Source organism: Gossypium arboreum, chromosome 10, assembly GCF_025698485.1.
Source record: "Gossypium arboreum isolate Shixiya-1 chromosome 10, ASM2569848v2, whole genome shotgun sequence".
NCBI classification, from domain to species: Eukaryota; Viridiplantae; Streptophyta; class Magnoliopsida; order Malvales; family Malvaceae; genus Gossypium; species Gossypium arboreum.
The window spans coordinates 93,415,482-93,430,015 of NC_069079.1; the positions used below are offsets into that span (position 1 = coordinate 93,415,482).

Below are 14,534 nucleotides of genomic sequence, written 5' to 3' on the forward strand. Positions count from 1 at the left end.
CAGTTTATTAGTTAAAGTCTCCCCTGTCTCAGGGTTCGACTACTCTGACCTCTGTGTATTACGAACCAGATATCTCCCTGTACAGAGATTCAATGACTATGCCGTTTGTCCTTAATAAAACTAAACTCAATAAGGAATCTGTACATATAAAGTATGACTTCTAATTATCTTTGTAAAATTTATGGTGAATTTCAAAATTCGGAATAGGGGATCCAGAAATTGTTCTGGCCCTGTTTCACAAGATTTTAAATATCTCATACAATATAGCTCATATACTTGTTTTACTTCTTCCATGTGAAAATAGACTCATCAAGCTTCGATTCCATAACTTATTCATTATTTAATTCCATTTCTACTATTTTTAGTGATTTTTCAATTTCACATCACTACTGCTATCTGCATCTATTATTAGAGTAAATTTTACCTATTAGAGTAATTTAACATACATATCACCAAGTATGATCATGACCAGCCATACCAAAGGCTAATCATTACCAAGCATTTCCTTACTACTCAATATCCATATCATGAGTGTAACACCGGAAATGATTAGCCATGACAAACGGCATAATAATCAAATAGACTTTAACTATTACTTATAACTAAGTATCATAAGACCAAATCCAACTTAACATTTATGCCATTTTCGCATGGCTAAAAGTATACATACCAAAATTCAAACAAAACATAATAGCCTATACATGTCGAAATGTTCTCTTAGGCCAACTAAGAAGAAGATACCAAAAAGTTGCAAGCTAGTGTGATGACTTCGACGATGGTCCCGAGCACACAAAAATGGATCAAAGGAACCTAAATAAGTGACAAATAAACACACCAAATGAGTATATAACTCAGTAAGTCATAAGCATTACATACCGTACAATTATAAGAGATCATAAGAGAAGGCAAATAATGCAAAATCAGTTACTCCAACTATACCGAACTATGCTATCATTTCTTAGAATTTCGGTTCAATCTCATGCCAAGTCCTACAATCAAATCAAACACCAAAACGACCCAATTGATTTAAACCCGATTCCTCAAAGCATGGAATTATGATGCACTAGATAAATTTGTACCTACTCAGTACATGCCTCAAGTTCGATACTTTAGTTACTAGTTCTACCACTTCGTTCTTTCACGCACATTTTATACTATCAATCGAATTTGCACACATAGTGCTCGTCACACTCATACACATAGTGCCATAGTACACCGCACACTCAGTGCATTGGATTTTCTCTCATACTTCAACATCCAAATCGGCACACATAGTGCTACTTAATTCCGTACACATAGTGCCATATGTAACTCATTTTGATAACGCAATTTACTTAATTCAAATAGCACATATGGTCACATTAATAATTAGAAAATTCGCTCCAAAAGAATACTCATCAAAAGGAATTCTTTTATGATTCACTAGTATTTTCTTTTTACATATCAACTAATCAACCTTACAAAAATGCTTAAGGACTTACCTTGTGTTGGGTAAAACGGTTCTGACTCGGCTACTCGATGTTCTGTGCTTTGCCCTTGCTTGATTCCCCTCCTTTAACTTCTCGAGCTTAATCAAATAAGTTAAACTAGTTTAACCGTCTTGCTAAATATTTATATCCAAATATTAATGATTTCATATCATAAGAAACACATGGTAAATTTTTACCTTTCTACCTTATGCTTTTGGGCATTCGGCTAGTAACCATATAATATCATTACTATCAATAATCCAATTACACATACACATATACATATTTGTATATTAGGTAACCACCCTTACTAACTACCCATTTTAGTCGATTTTATACAATCAAAGGTAATATCACAAATGGGCATACTTATATAGCCGAATGTGCTAAAATTAGATCTAACATCACCTATACACTTGATTAAATGGCGAATACCTATACTATCAATTATAGTATCATTTTATTCTTTCAAACACATAGTTTCCTCCCATGAACACTTGGCGAATTTTTTCTTCTAATCTAGCATAGCTTCACATCTATTTGTAACATCATATAAATCCACATATAACTACATTTCTACCTAAATCTTCTTTCACCTTCCTACTATTTCCCTTCACAACATCAAAAGCACCATACTCTTAGCATTTACCTCTCCCTAACCGTATGCCATTTATTTACTTATTTAGGTAGAAAATTAACATATGGGACATGATAAGACATTGGCTACTAGCTAGATTTTCACAAAAATTTAACAAAACTAACATGAATCCTACCTTAATCCTCCCTTATGATGGCCGAATGTCTTAGAACATTTCTCCCCTCCTTCCCTAGCTCACGACACTTTAAGAAAAGAAAGAAGATGAAGACTTTCTCTTGCTTTCTTATTTTATTCCCCTTTTTTTTTTTTTTTTTTTTGATCTATTTTAATCATTTACTAATAAAAGCATCATTAAAAATTCAACTTAATGGAAGAACCATCCTTGCTTGGCCGGCCACTACTTGAGGTTTGGGTAATTTGACATGCAAATCCAAGTTTCCTCACTTTGTTATTATTTGATCCTTACATATTCCCCTATCATATTTTCTTAAGTTCTCAACTAAGTCAATCACATGAAATTCACATTCATAAGTCCAAATTAAAACATCAAATTTTCACACATGCACTAATATACATAGAGGATATGCAACCAAATTTTAAATAAATTTTGGGACTCGGTCTTGTGACCCCGAAACCACATTCCGACTAGGGTCGAATTAGGACTGTCACACATACAATATGTCATACAATCTCATACATAATCATAATTCAATAAATTCACAATTTATTGGCATGTTCAACATGCCCTCGAATTATCAAATACTTTCAGTGAATAGGATCATTGATCCAACTTTCAATTTACCATCAAGGTGGTATCATTTAACAAATCACAATTTTATGTGTTCTTACAAACTTTTCTATGTGCATTTATAGCAGTCTTTCAAACATTACATAGCAAATTACTCATTCCAATCTATCATGAATAAGCCTTATTTTCATTCAAAATCATGTTATTCAAACAACCAATCGTACATTACATTAACTAACCATTCACAACAATATCAGTCATGCAATTATTCAGTCAATTTAACAACTTTGCTAACATGCCAAACACTTAAGGCTCAAAACGTACCTGATTCAGCCAGTTACAAATTTAATTACTTAGCTATTTAGTCAAGCCCGATCAGCACACTAAATCATCAATTATATCAATAAAAATATTATTATCAATCAAGTTTTTGAGTTAGGACCCATACCTTATTTTACGCTCTTTTGCAACACACTTGTAAATCTTGCGGTTTCTCTATTAAGCTTCAAAATTAACCTAAATTAAAATTAAGTATTAAACTCAATAAATATTCCTCTTAAATATCCCCTAAACATCTACTTATGGGTTCAATCTAACCATTACAATTATAACTATATTTCAGATCCAAACTAGTTAGGTTTCTTACACTAATTTGATGCAAATCGTACGAGCGAACATCTTTCGACTTCACTGTTGATTTGGGACATTTAAGTCAACACCTAACATATTAAATAACTGTGAAATAAATAGCTAGTAATTTATTAAAATTCTTTATTTAATCAATTAACAATATTTCTCCAATATCTAAACTGAAACTATAAACTAGTTTATGATGAGCCACACATACGCTTCTTGAATTGTCAGATTTGAATTATGGATTGATCAAAATTGATTTTCACTAATTAAAACACAATTAAATACTGATTAGGAGGGGTTCAAGAACTCAAGATAATGCTGGAAAAAGAAGGGAAAAAATTAAAGAAAAACAACCAAGCCCATAGGCAAGCGCACCACCACCATCAGAATTACTAATCTAATCAATTCATGAATTAGTAGTACGAATCTAAAATAATAATAATTACTAATTAAATTAAACTAAAACAACGATAATAAAATTAATTAACTAAAACTAAACCTAAGTTAAGTTATTGGCTTTGTGAGCTATTCTAGCATAGTTTCAGCTTTGCGAGCTATTCTAGCCTAGATCCAGTTGTGTTATCTGATTATTAACTAAATCAATAATTACCCTTACTTAAGTACTTACCACCTTTATCTAGGGATATCCTTTCAATCTTATCTTCACTAAAGATTACCATCTAAGATACCCTTTCTGTCTTACCTAGGCACACAGATACCCTTTCTATCTCACCGCTTGGCGCAAGTTTTATTCAGCATGATACTTTTTCAGTCTCACTTGTCTAGATATTCTACTAGGATCATCCATCTTAGTATACTAAGTCTCTTAAATAAATACCTAATTTTAGGTTATTATTTACTTGATCAATTAACCAGATTAAACTGTTGAATCATGCTCATGGATTAGGATTTTTGATTAACAAAGTTAAAGAAAGATAGATAAATAATAAAATAAGAAAAGAGATAGAGAATGTTCATGGATTCATCGATGTAAAACCGTAGTTCCGGAACAATCTCCGCTCATGATAGTCTAACTTCAAAATAGGATTTCTCGATTAAGCGAACATAAAAAATAAATCTAAGTGAAAACTGTAGAGAAATAAAAATTGAAAGCTAAGCAATAATCTCTGCTCAATCCCCCTTTGAATCTGGTTATAATGTTGTTTATATAGACAAAAATAAAAATACTAAAGTTCTCCTTCATTTATAATGAAAATTAGGGTTTTAAGTTAGAAAAGTATCCCTAATTGCCTTTAAATTCGTAGCCGACGTGCAGAAGAATTTTTTGTCGCGCTGAAGCAGTGTTGCAGCATCCAAATCCAATGTTGCAACATCTAGTCAGTGTCTGACATCTAATTCTAGTGTCATGACATCATGGCAATTTTGTCCTATGAATTTGTTTTTGCTTTGATCTTCAGTGTCGCAAAATTGGCAGTAGTTTCAACCCAAATGTGCACTTTTAGCTCCTGATCTATCCTACACCACCACATAACCTTATTTAGATATCAAAATATTGTAAAAACTATAGAAAAACATAATTCACTAAATCAAATAATAAAAACATAAATAAATACTAAAATGTGTTGATTTAGTTTATTAAATAAGCTAAAGTTAGTGAAAAAGGATGTAAATAATAACCTAGATCATAGCTAATTAATCGCGTGATTTACCATACTAAAATTCTAACCCCGTGACACAATGCGCATAGTTCACCTTTTCAAGCACCTAATAGGACACTCTTGTTTTGTGAACCCACCACATTTCCAATCATTGGGCTCTTAACAAAATTGAGAAACAAAACCCCTATTAGAAACAATAACGACCTGTTGAAGGGCCCACTAATTTTTAACGAATGATAGCTCACAAACTTCTTTCAGTTGAGTCAGTCTCAAGCATTTCTATTTTTTTAATTTCCAAATTTCTTTTATGGAGTCTAACTATTTGTCAGTTATTTAGTGCATATAGTTTTTTTCCCTTTGTATTCTAAAACAATGGTTTTTTACATGTGTGAATTTGTTTTTCTTTTATAGTAAATATTTAAAAGTGAGAAATTAGCTAATTTGGCCTTGGTTCAATTGGCAAAAGTAGAGGCTTTAGGTCTTAAGTATACAAGTTTGAGACACACATTCGCAATTTTATGTGTGGGTCTCGAAGTCCCACTATGTACGACTACATGTGTGGGTTTAGCTCAATTAGTTTAGATTGTTGATTTTTTTCTGAATTGTACACGTCATTAGTCTAGTCGTGTTGTAACGGTTTGATTCTACTTTATGATTTATTGAACAATTTTTATTATAATAGTTTGATACTTGTGATTATTTAAATTTAATATTTATATTTGTATTTTGATTATAGTGGCCACACCTAAAAGAAAAAGTGAGAAAATTAATTACTTAGTGCCTTCCCATGAAAATTCCAAAACCTCAAGTAATAAAATCCATAGGCTTTCAGCATTCGAGGATCCTAATTTTCTGTTCAATCAAACATTAATTTCCCTTTTTCTCATTGAAAATTCTTCATCAAGAGGTTATCAACCTAAAAGTTTTGAACTAAAATCATGCCTATCCATACAAATAATAAATAAGCAAATTTTATTCTTATAAAATTCGATAAAAATTCTTTCTCACAACCTTTTTAATTTATTAATTTTTTTTGTTAAAAGAGATAAATAAATAAATAAATAAAAAGCTTCTATTCATGGGGACCTTGCTGCTAAACAAGATAAAGAAACAAGCTTCCTGTTTTCTTCAAGAAAAATACAGAAATGCAAGGATTGCCTTCAGTGATGTTACTGCTGCAGAATTGTAAGTGTATTGCCTATCAATCTATCTAAGGTGAAGGTAGGAATTTTTTGGTTGCGAATGCGAGATAAAATTATAAATTTTGGGGTCAAAATTAAAAGTTGTGTTAAAAAATCTTAAATTAATTTATTAAGTTTGGGGAGGTGCCAGGATAACAATTTTTCCATTAACCAAGGAGCGAGGCCCTGAGTGATATTATTGTTTTTCTATTTCCAATAAATAATCTGGAAAATTAATGAAGATTTGACTATGATTTTGTGAAGATTGGCTGAAGAAGCAACAAACAATGATCCATGGGGGCCTGATGCTAGAACAATGACTAAGATATCTGAGGCATCTTTTAACATGAATGATTATTGGAGAATTGTTTATGTTCTACACAAAAGGTAAAGCAACAATTTGGTTAAGTTACAATTTAGAGATAATAATTTATATTATAAAAATTTTCAATTATTTGAATTTTTTTTTTTTACTTATCAAATAAGAGATTACATCAAATTCAATTAAAATCAAATAAGAAAATATTGTTATCAATTTTTTTCGAATTTTTTATAGTACCATAATCAATATGGTGTAGGTTGGATCATATTGATTGGAAGCATTGGAGACAATCGTACAAAACATTGACACTCCTTGAGTTCTTACTAACTCATGGCCCTACAACTATTGCTGAAGAATTTCTTTGTGATACTGGGGTTATTGAAGAGCTTGGAACTTTTACACATGTTGATGAGAATGGGTACACTTTGATTCTTATCAACTTCTTTTTGGATTTTGTATTTAGATTAAGTAACCTGAATATTGAGCTAAATTTAAAAATCAACTACATCAATTTGATTCTAGTTAATTTAATTATAAAGTCAATAATCTAAATTCAAACTTGTAATTAAGTTAAACCCAAAATTATTCGAACTTGAAGTAGGGGTGAAGTCCGAAAATATTTTTTGAAAATAAAATTAAGTTGTATATTTTTATTATAATAAAAATACATTTTTATCATTTTAATAGTCTATATCTTTATAATTTAAAAAAAAAAAATTCGTTTTACTAGACCATGTTGGAAATTTTTCATTTTACGGGCGGAGTCCTCTTCCGGCCCTTGGCTCTTCCATTGACCTGAAGTGATTAGAGCTGAAATGATTCAAACCTGTCGTATGGACAATAAGAGGCTAAAATCTGAATGACCCGAACACCAAAAAGAAAAAAGAAAAGCTCTTTTTTGGTGTGTTTAACGTGTATATTATTGTTTCACTGTTAGGTTCAATTGGGGTCTAAACATGCAGAAAAGATCAGATAAAATCCTAGAACTGCTAGGAGGAGGGGAAGCATTAACACAAGCAAGATTAAAAGCCCTGAAAACAACAAAAGAAATCAAAGGATTTGGCAATACAACAACTCCATCTCCTCCATCATCATCAACATCATCTTCAGATTCATCAAGAGCTTCCACTTCATCATTCGGCTCATTTTTCACATCAGCTTCCACACTCACTGACATAAACGATCCCTACATGGACAGTTTGGAAACCCCAATATTGGCTAAAAATGAAAGCTCTTTTGATGAGGAGAAAGCTCTTGAATTCCCCTCATCAGAGGATGAAAGTTTCAAGTGCATGCACCTTTGGGATTGCCCTCCCATTCCTGAAAAAGGGTCTTTGTTAGAATCTGATGGAAGTGAAGAAAACGACACCAAATCAGAAGGTTTCATCACTGATATCTGCTCCAAACTTGGAATCAGTCCTTCAAAAACAACTGCTGCTGCTGCTCAAAAAATGGCTTTCAGGAGCTTTTCTGATGCTGGAAATGTTGCCAAAAATAAATTTGGTCGCCAGTTTTCTCTGAGATTTTGATTAATTTATGTTTTCCTTTTTTAAAAATGGAAAAAAGCATATGTGCTTATTTAAATTATAGTATAATTTTGTTGTATATATACATAAATTTGACTTGTAAGTAACAAATATACTTTATCCGTGCCTTGTACCAGTTTGCAAGGCAGGATTAATGGATTAGACTTGTATGCCTAAAGAAATAGCAAAGTTTGATAGTTCCTTCTTTTGTTTTTATAATTGTTTTCTGCGAAATCGGATTTTTTTTTTAAGAGACGCTCTAGCTGAATTATAAAAATTTAAAGTGATTCAACCATATTTAATTATGTATTAATTTATAATTTATTATTTTGAAAGAATTAAATAGAATTCTTTTTCATATTTAGGGAGTTAAAGTGAAAATTTATCAAATATTATCTTTCAATTTTATTATTTTAAAGAGATTAAACTAAAATTTTACATTTTAAGGGGCAAAGCTCCTAACAGCCCCTAGCTTCACTTTTGGTATATATATACACACCAAGTATTATTTCATCTTTTATTTTATTTATAAGATATAAGAGTTGTCCAGAGATCAAACTTGAGATTGATATCAATTCAAAACTATTTTTTTAAAGTAAAAAAAGTGTTGATGATAATTAGTAAAGAAAAGAGTGTCATTACACCCACCCACCGAAGAAAAAAAAATGTGTTGATGATAATTAGTAAAGAAAAGAGTGTCGTTGTAACACCCCGAACCCGAGACCATCGCCGGTGTCGGACACGAGGGGTTAACAAGCCAAGTTCACATATTTTGCCCCCCAATTTGACATTTCCAGTCAGGCTGGAAAACAGCGTCACCGTCGCCTTAAAAATCATATCTCGAGTTTCAAAACTCGGAAACTGGTTTCGTAAATTTTCCCTGAATTTAGACTCATATATCCATCCATGGATTTATTTCTAGAATTTTTGGTCGGGCCAATTGGTACAGTTTATTAGTTAAAGTCACCCATGTTACAGGGATCGACTGCTCTGACATTCGCGCGTTATAACTTAAATATCTCTCTGTACAGGGCTTTAATACTGGTGCCGTTTGTTTCTAATGAAACTAGACTCAAAATGGAATCTGTACATATAAGGCATGACTCCTAATTCTTTCTGGATAATTTATAGTAAATTTTTAAAGTTGCGACAGGGGACCCAGAAACCGTTCTGGCCCTGTCTCACAATAGCTTTAATATCTCTTAACATGTAACTCCTATGACCATTTCGTTTCTTCCATATGAAAATAGACTCATCAAGGTTCATTTACATAGCTTATTCACTATTTAATACCATTCCTACAAATTTTGGTGATTTTTCACATTCACGTCACTGCAGCTGGCAGCATCTGTTTTAAGGTAGGTCTTACCTATTTTGTAGTCTCCATGAACCAACTAGTCTTGCCATACATAGGTTCATATATGATCATTTTAACCATACCAATGGCTGATCATGTGACCAACATTCCCATCTCCAATCCATAATCACATCATGACACCATATATATATATACAAACCGCAAATAGTCTAAGTTAGTACTTCACTTTTACGAGCCATTTTCGCATGGCCGTACACATATACATCACAGCATATTTAAACCAACAAGGGTAGTCCTATACATGCCATTTCAAAGTTCAACCAAAATTTATACCAAAATAGAGGCGTTGATAGTGTGGATGACTTGACTTTAATGATCCCGAATCCGATTGCTATCGGCGTAATCTATAAAACAGAGAGCCAAAGCAACGGGTAAGCATTTTATGCTTAGCAAGTCTCAAGGAATAAAATCAGCTTTAATTTAAGCAATACATTCACATAACCAAATGCATCATTTCATTAATACACATTCTCATAATCATTCTTACTTCACACTTCATCATTATATACTTTCACAAAGTATCAACCATTCCAATAGCTGAAATTAGTTAGTCGATTGAGCGAATGTTGCTCAAATATGTCGACTTTCCAATGCACATATAAACGTACCTTATTCTTTGGGCTTTTCGAGCGTACTAATTGAATTTATTACAGCAACCAACACTCACCTCCAGCCCAAGCTTCTTGAATACAACCGGATATAACCACGTGCACGAATGCCTTCGGTTTTAGCCGGATAGAATGACTCGCACGAATGCCTTGGTCTTAGCCGGATGTAGCCACTAGCACAATTGCCTTCGGTCTTAACCGGATATAATTTCCAGCATAATTGTCTTTGGGGCTTAGCCCGGTATCATTCAATTTCTCATGCACATACATCAATAATCATTGGACATACATATTTCATTTTCGTTACTAAGGCTCAAACACAATTATAATCACTAGCATAATCGCCCGGGACTTAGCCCGGTATCATTCGAATACTCATACACACATAAATCAATAATCAATACATCCATATTTCATTCCACATAATTCAATTAAGGTCACTTCTTGAGGACTTACCTCGGATGTTGTCGAACGGCTTTTACGGCTATTCGATCACTTTTTCCTTCCCTTGTCCAATTGTGGCCCTCTAAGCTCTTGAGCTAATTCAAACAAATTCAATTTATTAAAACCTCATTGTGCTAGCTTATGGCCGAATATGACAAGGAGTTTAAATGGTCAAATGGCCACCCTTTAGCTTGAATACACAATGGTCATGCACATTTTATACTACATCAAGCAATTCAATACAATTCATTCGGGCTACCTAAGGCCGAATATACATGTCCATGTTGAGGCCAATTATGCACTTAATACCACACAAAAACAGCATGCATTTTACTAGTTAATGCTTTGCATGTTGTAGCTCAAAACTTATAATATAGCATCAAGCACTCATATGTGTGCTAGGCCGAATGTGCTTGCAATTTCACAAGCATTCTTCAACATCTTCTTCTTTAAACAAACATATTCATCACTTACTTCATAGCCAAAACATCATGTGCAAACATATATATACATATATGAGCATGGCGAATTTCAAGGTGTCCATAGCTATCTAAAACACAAATTTTAACTAACATGCAAGAAGCATGAACCATGCTCATGAATGCATCATGGCGAATACATCATAATCATGCCCTTTTATCTTCAATCATGGTTAAACAAAAGAAAACTCAAAGTCTTACTCAAGATGGCTACAAAGAAATTTCAGGAGTAGACAATCCATCATTGCATGCATCATCATCAAGCTTCACACTTAACATGCAATGGCTTTATCACAATACCAACCTTGACCAAATACCACTTCCATGGCATAACAAGGATTTGAACCATGGCTAACATGAACATCAAGTTGGCAACTAAAACATGCATGAATCTCATGACACAACCTCATACATACCTCAATCTTGATGCAAGTTTAGCCAAACATCCTTCTAGATCTCTTCTAAACAAAGGAAATGAAGCAAAATCTCTTCTTCCTCTTAGTATTTTTGGCCAAAAGGAGAGAACAAGGATGAACAAATTTTTTGTTTTCTCTTCTTGGTTGCACGGCAATGGGGAATGCTACTCTCTCACACACATTTTTTTTCATTCTTTTCTTACCCATGCTTATTTGTTTATTATTTCTCCCTAATGCCCAACAAAACATGTTTCATGACATGTTTAGCCCATATCTCTTTGTCATGGCCGGCCATCACTTGTAAAGGGAATTTGACATGCAAGTCCATTATTTTGCATGCATGCTTTAATTAGTCATCACACATTTCCTTTCGTACTTTCAAAGTTCACTACTAAGTACTTTCTTGTGGAATTCACCTTTATAACACTAAATCAATCATCATAAAATGTCATACATGAGCACACACATATTATAGGCATCAAAATAAATTTTTAATTATTTTTATGCCTCGGTTTTGTGGTCCCGAACCACATTCCGACTAGGGTCAATTTTGGGCTGTCACAGTCGTTACACCCACCCACCGAAGAAATGATTGGTCAAGCACATCAGTGCCATAATTACGACTCTTAGAAATAGAAAAGAAACAAAGCAACAAAAGCAAGAAAACCATACTAAACTGATTGAAAAAAAAAACCTAATCAACAAATAGATGAAATGGCGCCCCAAGAAATCCACAAACAATCACCACTAGTTTGAAAATTGAGCAGCTTCTCTTCCCATCTCAACTGACGATGGCATCTCGACGATTTAGTCCAACATGCTCTTGCTAATCTGGCCTCCTCAGAGTACCCAAGATGAACCATTTCTCCGACGTTAAAAAACCCATATAACAGCCCGTTTTCAGTGAACTCAGAAAAGTAGTTTCGAGACCACAAATCTGACGAGAAAATTTTTATTTTCTTATTATTTTAATGTCTACAGAATGTTAGTAGTATCGTATAAAAAATTGTTACGAAATTTTGACATTTGCCTGCTTAATTTAGTAAAAAGGACTAAATTGTAAAAGGTAAAAAAATAGAGTTCTATAAGTTAAAGGAGTCTAATTGTTATGAAATTTAAATGTGAATGGGTTTAAATGTTAATTAGACAATTTATGTGGATAGTGGACATCCATGGTTTTATTGAAATTATTAAAATTTTTAAAGGGTAAAAAGGTAAATGAGTAAATAAAGATTAAATTAATTAAAACAAAGTGTTCATCTTCTTCATATGATGAAACAAAACTAATTTTGGCCATTGGAGAAGAGGGAGCTTTCAGTTGAGCTAGAGTTGTGTGCATGATGAGTTTTCAAGCCCCGTTTTTAATGATTTTTATGTTTTTGGGATCGTTATCGCTTAATATAGCTAGCCTGGGGACTAATTTGAAAAAATATTAAATATTTAGGGTTTGGACATGAATATTTTTTTATTATTCTTGAATTTTAATGAAAGATTATGAGTCCTTGTAGATAAATAAACAAGTTTTGTAAAATGATTTTTTATGAAAATGACATTTAGGGACTTATTTGTAAAATTAGTAAAATATCATGGTTAAATTGTGAAATGATGATTTGTATGAGTTTATATAGGTTCATAATAAATTATATTAGCATGTGTTAGGGATGAGAATGCTTAGATTTCAATTTACGAGTTTAAGGACTAAATTGTAAAAAGGTTAAAATGCTAGGGGAGATTGTAATTATGCATAAATGTGAATTATGGATTGGATTGAATGTTTGAGATAGATTGAAACACTTAATTGAATATAATTTTTTTATTTAGATCAAGAAAAATCTCAATCAGATCTAAACCGAAGAAAGGCAAAAATCACAGATTAGCTCGATCGTACTTTTACACTCTAGCTATCGATGTAAGTTCATAGTATTTCTATAAGAAATTGAATTTCTACTTTTTTTGTTTACAATATAGTTATGTAATTATTTGCTTACACTTAATTATTCCCTAAATTGAACATCCGTGCCCCTGTTTGTACTTCGGTACCCCTGAATTGCACATACATGCCCCTTTTTACACTCTGGTAACTTCAAATCTAGTAAAATAAGAGTTGCATTAAATTCTTGTTAAGTTAAAAGACTGACTATGTTCTTATTAAGCTCTATAAGCTTATACATTTTTGTGTATTGTTTTGTAGATTGTTATTGATGACTTTTGGACAGATCGAATCTTCGGGTCACACTATCCACCAATGTTGGTGATTTTTGTGCTCCTTAGGGTTGTGGCATGTATATGTGGCTATATAGGCTGTTATGGTACATTTTGACAAAATACTAAACTAAGTTGTTAGGCACTTTACTAAGGTTGTAAATAGGTAACTTTTTGGTACAATTAGAATGGTATTAAAGTATACACTTGTGGTTTGTCTTGGCTTGTTGGTGAATTAAGTTGCTATGCTAGAAATGGTCTTAATTGTTCTATGTTTTAAGATGATATGGAACTAGATCTGTATGTTGGAAGTAAGGTTAATTATGCATATGTTTTGGTAAGTTTGTTTGATTATGATTGAGGTACCTTATAAGGCATATTGGTTGAATGGATTTTGGATATTTTGAATTGGTCAAATTAAGCATGTTTTGGTAGGTTTTTGGTGCATTGATCATATGTGTATACAGTTTGTAGGTACTTGTTGGAATGGGTAAAAGGAATGGCTTGATTTTGGTCAATTTCTTGTCCACACAGCCAAAGATACGAGCATGTGTCTCAGCCGTGTGTCACCCCTGTAGGTTTTAAAGGTTGCAAGTTAGTCAGTTACACGGCCTGGCACACGGGTGTGTGGCTTTGCTGTGTGACCCAAGTTAGAGAGTTACACGCGTATGAACACGAGCTAAGATACGACCGTGTGTCCCTATTTCGATTGTTACATGGCCTGAGACACGGGTGTGTGAGTCACACGGCATGAGACACGAGCGTGTGAGTCACACGACTATGTGACCCCTACAATTTGAATTTATCTAACTTTTTCCTTAGTATTTCAAATCTTACCGATTTAGTCTCGAATCATTTCTAAAGTAATTCTAAAGCCTCAAGGGCTCAAATAAGAAACGATATGCATG

At 32.9% G+C, this 14,534-nt stretch overlaps 1 protein-coding gene across 1 annotated transcript; it reads left to right on the plus strand.

Annotated features, from left to right (window-relative positions):
* Window positions 1-6,084: 6,084 nt before the first annotated feature.
* LOC108455209 (epsin-3) lies at window positions 6,085-8,102 on the plus strand. Its single transcript, XM_017753797.2, has 4 exons — window positions 6,085-6,255; window positions 6,516-6,638; window positions 6,830-6,991; window positions 7,511-8,102. The coding sequence occupies exons 1-4, from the start codon at window positions 6,149-6,151 to the stop codon at window positions 8,100-8,102; spliced, it is 984 nt and encodes a 327-aa protein (XP_017609286.1). The 5' UTR covers window positions 6,085-6,148.
* The last annotated feature ends 6,432 nt before the right edge of the window (window positions 8,103-14,534 follow it).

What these genes read in the sequence shown, in the direction of transcription:
- LOC108455209 (XM_017753797.2), top strand. Translation starts at nt 6,149, where the DNA reads ATGGGGACCTTGCTGCTAAACAAGATAAAGAAACAAGCTTCCTGTTTT. An exon ending in GATGTTACTGCTGCAGAATT is followed by an intron (nt 6,256 to 6,515) that starts GTAAGTGTATTG and finishes GATTTTGTGAAG; the next exon opens with ATTGGCTGAAGAAGCAACAA. An exon ending in ACACATGTTGATGAGAATGG is followed by an intron (nt 6,992 to 7,510) that starts GTACACTTTGAT and finishes TTTCACTGTTAG; the next exon opens with GTTCAATTGGGGTCTAAACA.